Source organism: Nannospalax galili, unplaced genomic scaffold (genome assembly GCF_000622305.1).
Source record: "Nannospalax galili isolate Female #2095 unplaced genomic scaffold, S.galili_v1.0 scaffold381, whole genome shotgun sequence".
NCBI classification, from domain to species: Eukaryota; Metazoa; Chordata; class Mammalia; order Rodentia; family Spalacidae; genus Nannospalax; species Nannospalax galili.
In genome coordinates this window covers 132,969-138,464 of record NW_008347312.1, presented here as the reverse complement: position 1 = coordinate 138,464, position 5,496 = coordinate 132,969, and the positions used below count along the sequence as shown (strand labels likewise).

Here is a 5,496-nt window from a genome sequence, read left to right as displayed (position 1 = left end):
AAAAAAACAGCCAGACTGGCAATACCAAGGTCCCTATAGGGAGCAAGCAACTCAAGGAGTTGGTTCACTGAATTACAGTGCTGAATTTACACTACAGTACACTTATACAATGGGCACATGGGGCTTTTCATTAGCAAGAGTTAGGCAACTCCACATGCAATCATGTGGAACACTGAGCAAACACACTATAGCTGGCACCATGCTTCTCACATGCAGTCTCAGCAGAGGGAAGCATAAGCAGGCCGATCTCTGTGAGTTTGAAACCAGCTTGGTCTACATACCAAATCTAGGCTAGCCAGGGCTGCATAGTTAAGACCCTGTCTCAAAAAAGTAAAAGAGGATAATAAAGTTCAATTCCTGGGACCCACATGGTAGAGAGAAAACCAACTCCCCACAGTCCTCTGACCTGCAACAATGCAATAAAAACATTTTAATCCTAACAACAAATGCACTAAGCAGACACAGAAGCTGACCTCTGTATTTTAAAAGCATAGTTTCTGTAACAGCTTCCTGGCACTTCTTTGGGAAACCCCTTCTTCATCTAGGTCCAAAGTTCAGCTGGACTGATCTCTAACCTCTTCTTCAGTTCTGGGGGAACTACCCCATCCTACTGGTCTGCTAAGCCTTCTATTTCATCTCTTGGTCCTCCTAATTCCAAGATAACACACACAATCCAACCCAGATCCACAGACAGAAGAACAATAAACTTCCTAAACCATAGGAGAAATGAGGTTTTTCTGCCCTAAATACAGCAAGGAGCAGGAGAGAAAATTCAAGAAATGAAATCTTAGTGACATAATGATGCTCCTAGATTGAACCCATCCCTACTCTAGGTCTTCCTTCCTTCCTTCCTTCCTTCCTTCCTTCCTTCCTTCCTTCCTTCCTTTCCATAAGCCAGTTTATAGGGCACTTAACTACACACCATAGTAAGGCACTCTTTTTTAAATTTTTTTTTTTAATTTTATTTTTTTAAATTTTATGTGTACGCCTGTATTGCCTGCATGTAGGTAAGTGCACCCATGTTGTACAATGCCCACGGAGGTCAGAAGAGGCTGTCGGATCCCCTGGGACTCGAATTACGGACAGTTGTTAGCTGCTATGTGGATGCTGGGATCCCAGGTCTTCTGCAAGAACAACCAGTGTTCCTAACCGCTGAGCCATCTCTCCAGCCCCAGTAAGGCACTCTTTTAAGAACTTTATAAAAACATAAACACTTTTGATCCTGCCAACCACTCTAAGCGGGCGGGGGGAGGGGTAGGCAAGATCTACCAATGGCTTTCTTCTCCACCCTAATCAGACACATGGTGCATTCTCCTCTTCAACTAGAGTCCCGTCCTGACCATACCAGGAAGCTTTCCAATCCCTGTCCCTTCATTATATCACCACAGCACAAAAGTAGTTGAAAGTAGTTGCTGATTATGGGAGCTGGAGAAATGGCTGAGCTGTTAAGGGCACTGGCTGTTCTTGTGGAGGAACCAGGTTTGGTTCCCAGCACCCACATGACAGCTAACCACCATCCGTTAGTAACTCCAGTTCCAGGAGGATCTGACGACCTCTTACGACCTCTGTGGACACTGCATGACACAGGTGCACTTACATGCAGGCAATACACTCATACACATAAAATAAAAATAACAAAATATATTTTTTAAAAAAGAAAGTAGTTGCCAATTTTGAAAAACCTAAGAAATATCACATAAAAATGAAGGTTCTAGCTCTCTCTGAAAAACCAGAGGATGCAGATACTTTGGGATGCATTGCCCCAAGCAGGCTGGAGCTGGAGAAGCCCCCTCCTGGTACAGTCTCGGTTCAGGCACACTCCCTTAATACCCAACAGTTGCTGCTTACCCGGCATAGATTTTTTTTTTCCCTACAACTCCACCGCTTCACAGCCTACCGAGTCTCTGTCTCACCATTTAACACAAGACCAATAACCTTTAACCAAATTTAAAATTCCCCTTTCTCCGTATTTTTCATTTTGGAGCAACAAACCAGCAGTCACGCCCTTTCCCCTGCCGTTCTCCCCTCCCCAGTTTTCTAGGTCTTCAGCGTCTCCAGGATGCTGGGTTCATCTACCTGGGAAATTTCCGGGCTCCCCACGCTCCAGCTCCAAAGCTGGATCTTCTTCTTCAGCGCTACAGCCAATGGCCCACCCAGCCGCTAAACCACACCTCCAGCTCTTACCGTCCGTGGAGCCGCTCTGACTGCTGCAAGCACTTCAAACTAAACAATGCAACTGGCTCTTGCTGAGTCAGTCTTCCTCACAAGTGGGGCATCCAACACTATCACTTCTGAATCCCGAAACCTGGGACCCTTCCTGTACATTTCTCCTCACCGCCACTGTCCACCCCTGTGCCCCGCAGCAAGGCTGTTGCTGGTGTCTACTCTGTCTGCAGGCCCCCAGCTATCAAAAGGCTTTTCATCTACTCTCCCAGCCTGAGGTCTCACCCTCTAACCAATTCAGCAGGTTCAGGTGGTGCCTTCATCAAGTTTAAATCATGGATTCTCCCAACAACCGCCCTCAGCTCCCCCCGACCCCCCGCCCCGCGTTAAAATGTAAAGTCCTGGGCTGGTGAAATGGCCAAGCCTTATGTCGTAAGTTTGATCACTGGGATCCACAAGGTTTAAGCAAAGAACCCACTCCTGCAAGTCGTCCTCCACAAGCGCATAGCAAGTCCTCAACTCCCCCCCAAAAAATGTAATAAATTTTTAAAATATAAAGTCCCTTCTGCGGCACACAGGCCGTCTGGGCTCCTACTCCCGTTAGCAAATTAGCGCGCAACCTCCTCGAATTCTCCGCTCTTTCGGATTTATACTCCTGCTGACTGGCCTACTTGCTCCCAGAATGGTTGCTCCCCATTCTCGCCCTGAGTTTTTGTATAAACAACTTCCTCTGTCTGTAATGTAGCCTCATCCACTGTCCACTCAAGCACAGTGTCAGTCGTGCCGAGCCCCAGGTAAACAAACCAGCACCTACAGTGCTCAACAGCCGCCCCTCCTCCAGCTCCTGTTAACAAGGCGCAGTTCTGGATCGCAAGTACCCAATAAAAATGCCCCCGTGAGATAGTGGTGCCTCCAGACCTAGCAGAACCTACACAGGGGGCGAATTCTCTATCCTCTCTGAATCTCAATTTCTCAGATTAAAAAGGGTCACTAGAACCCCACCTCCCGAAACCACCGTGCAACTAGCAGGACGGGACACACATTTGGCCAGAGCAAAAAGCACGGAAGCCTTTAGGCTGCTTCTGCCCTTAAAGGTGGAGCAGCCAAAAGCTTCCTGGACCCAACGGACCACAAGAAGCAGCTGCGTGGCCGGCCGTGGCTCGGTCTCCTTCAGCCTAAACCTCAGGCTCTCAGGCGGGTTAGTAACCGCAGCCTCCTCCAGGGTCTGCGAGCAAGACTAACAATGGCTGAAACGCCTTCGCACAGAGCTTGGCACAAAGAGGGAATCGCTAGGCGTTCGCGTGCAGTTGTTGGGGAGGGCGACGAGGGGCCACCGAGAAGGGGGTTGGCCGGCGGGGGGCTGGGCAGCCTCGCCAGGTCTCGGGCCCCGCAGATCCCCGGAGCCCTTGGAGGACCCTCCCCGCCGCAGGGCTAGCCAGGGCCGCGGGAAGCCAGGCGTCACGTGCGGATCGCACCCAGCTACTCACTGAGCCACAGCTCCAGCGCCGGCGCCGGCCCCGGGGCGCCCTCCGCCGACTCGGTCCCCGCCGGGCCTCCGGTCCCCGCCGCCACTGCCGTCGCCGCCATCAGTCGAGCCCTTTGCAGGGCCGCAGTTATCCCAGTTCTGCAGCTGCAGCCTCCAGGCCCTGCGCACTCGCCAGCTGCCGACGCGGCAGGCTCAGGTTAGCACGTGACGGGGGCAGGACCCTGCAGGGCACGCCCACCTCGGACCCCAGGCCCCGCCCCGCCCGCTGAAGCCCCGCCTCTACGCGGCCTCCAGCTGACCTGAGCCTAAAGCCCACTAAGACCTTTTCCTGTAAGGCCGCTTGCAGGGTCAAAAGCCAATCAAATTAACGTGGCCAGGTCCATGGTCCCTCTTCCTTCAGAAGTATATAGAGTTCCCTGGCTAAATCTGAATTTCAGATAATCATCCTTCTAGCATTTTAAAAAATATTTTATTATTTTTATTTTATGTGTATGCGTGTACTGCCTACGTGTAGGTAAGTGCACCCATGTCGTGCAATGCCCTCGGAGGACAGAAGAGACTGTCCGATCCCCTGGAACTGGAGTTATGGACAGTTGTTAAGCTGCCATGTGGATGCTGGGATTCGAACCTGGGTCTTCTGCAAGAACAGCCAGTGTTTTCAACCGCTGAGTCATCTCTCCAGCCCCCCTTTTAGCATTTTTATTCTTTAGGGTTTTCCCGGAGCACCTTCCCTTTCTCTCTGGCTTCCTACCACATTATTTTTTCCATGACACAGTGCACCAAACCATCAGTTTATAAAAACCATTCTCCCTGTAGCCCCAGCTGTCCTGGAATTCACTGTGTAGACCAGGCTGGCCTTGAACTCACAGAGATCTGTCTTTTTGGAGACTGGGTCTTCCTGTAGCCCCAGATGTCCTGGAACTCAGTATGTAAACCAGGCTGGCCTTGAACTCACAGAGATCCGCCTGCCTCTGCCTCCTGAGTGCTGGGATTAAAGGTGTGTGCCAGCACCCCAGTCTGCATTTTATATTTCTTTACTTTTTCTCTAAAACTTCCTTCTCCCACCCATGTGGCTGCCTGTCAGCCACGTGTCTGACCCCCATGCAGGCTCTAAACCTGCACCCCTCATGGCTTGCTTTCTTCTCCCTTCCATTCTCCTCCTTAAGGCAGCTGCCAAGATGACCAGCTTGCCTGCCCAGAGGATTTTCCTTAAAATTCTAATAAAATTGTCCTAAAGCTTCTGTTTGGGTCCATTCTTTAAATTCTTTTATGAGTGAGACTAAGAACCCTCTAGGGGACACTCTTTCTCCCCATTTCATATACTTGGCATAGTAGAGCTAGTATCCCTCTAATGGCACATGAACAGTGGATGCAGTAAGAGCGAATATACAAACATTTATGTCTACTTATTTTCTTTAAAATTTATTATTGTGGGTATGTGTGCATGATGTGTTAGTATAGGTACATGTATGCTGTGTGTGTGGAGGGCAGAGGACAACTTTGTGGAACTGATTCTCTGGAGATAGAACTCAGGTCATTAAGCTTGCATGGCAAGCACTTTTATCTGCTAAGCCATCTCACTGGCCCCAAAAATTTATGTCTAAAAGGACATTTGCTGTGCTGGACATGGTAGTACACATTTATAAACCCATTACTAGGAAGGTTAAGACAGGAGGTTTGTGAGGTGGGAACTAGGATGGGCTACACAGTGAGACCCTGTCTCAAGAAAGAAAGAATCTAGGCATGGTAGCTCACACCTACAATCACAGCACTAGGAAGGATAAGGATGGAGGATCCTGAGTTCGAAGCTAACTTGGGCCTACATTATTGAGACCCTGTATCAAGAA

At 49.6% G+C, this 5,496-nt stretch overlaps 1 protein-coding gene across 2 annotated transcripts in view; it reads right to left on the bottom strand.

Moving 5' to 3' along the window:
- The window catches only part of Gga2 (golgi associated, gamma adaptin ear containing, ARF binding protein 2), a 40,547-nt gene extending 36,689 nt beyond the window's left edge, over positions 1-3,858 (bottom strand). For both annotated transcript variants that reach the window (XM_008843816.3, XM_029568688.1), the window contains exon 1: positions 3,651-3,858. In XM_008843816.3, coding sequence (XP_008842038.2) covers positions 3,651-3,750 — 100 coding nt within the window. In that variant the 5' untranslated portion in view covers positions 3,751-3,858. The remainder of the gene's footprint in view (positions 1-3,650) is intronic.
- Positions 3,859-5,496: the final 1,638 nt, after the last annotated feature.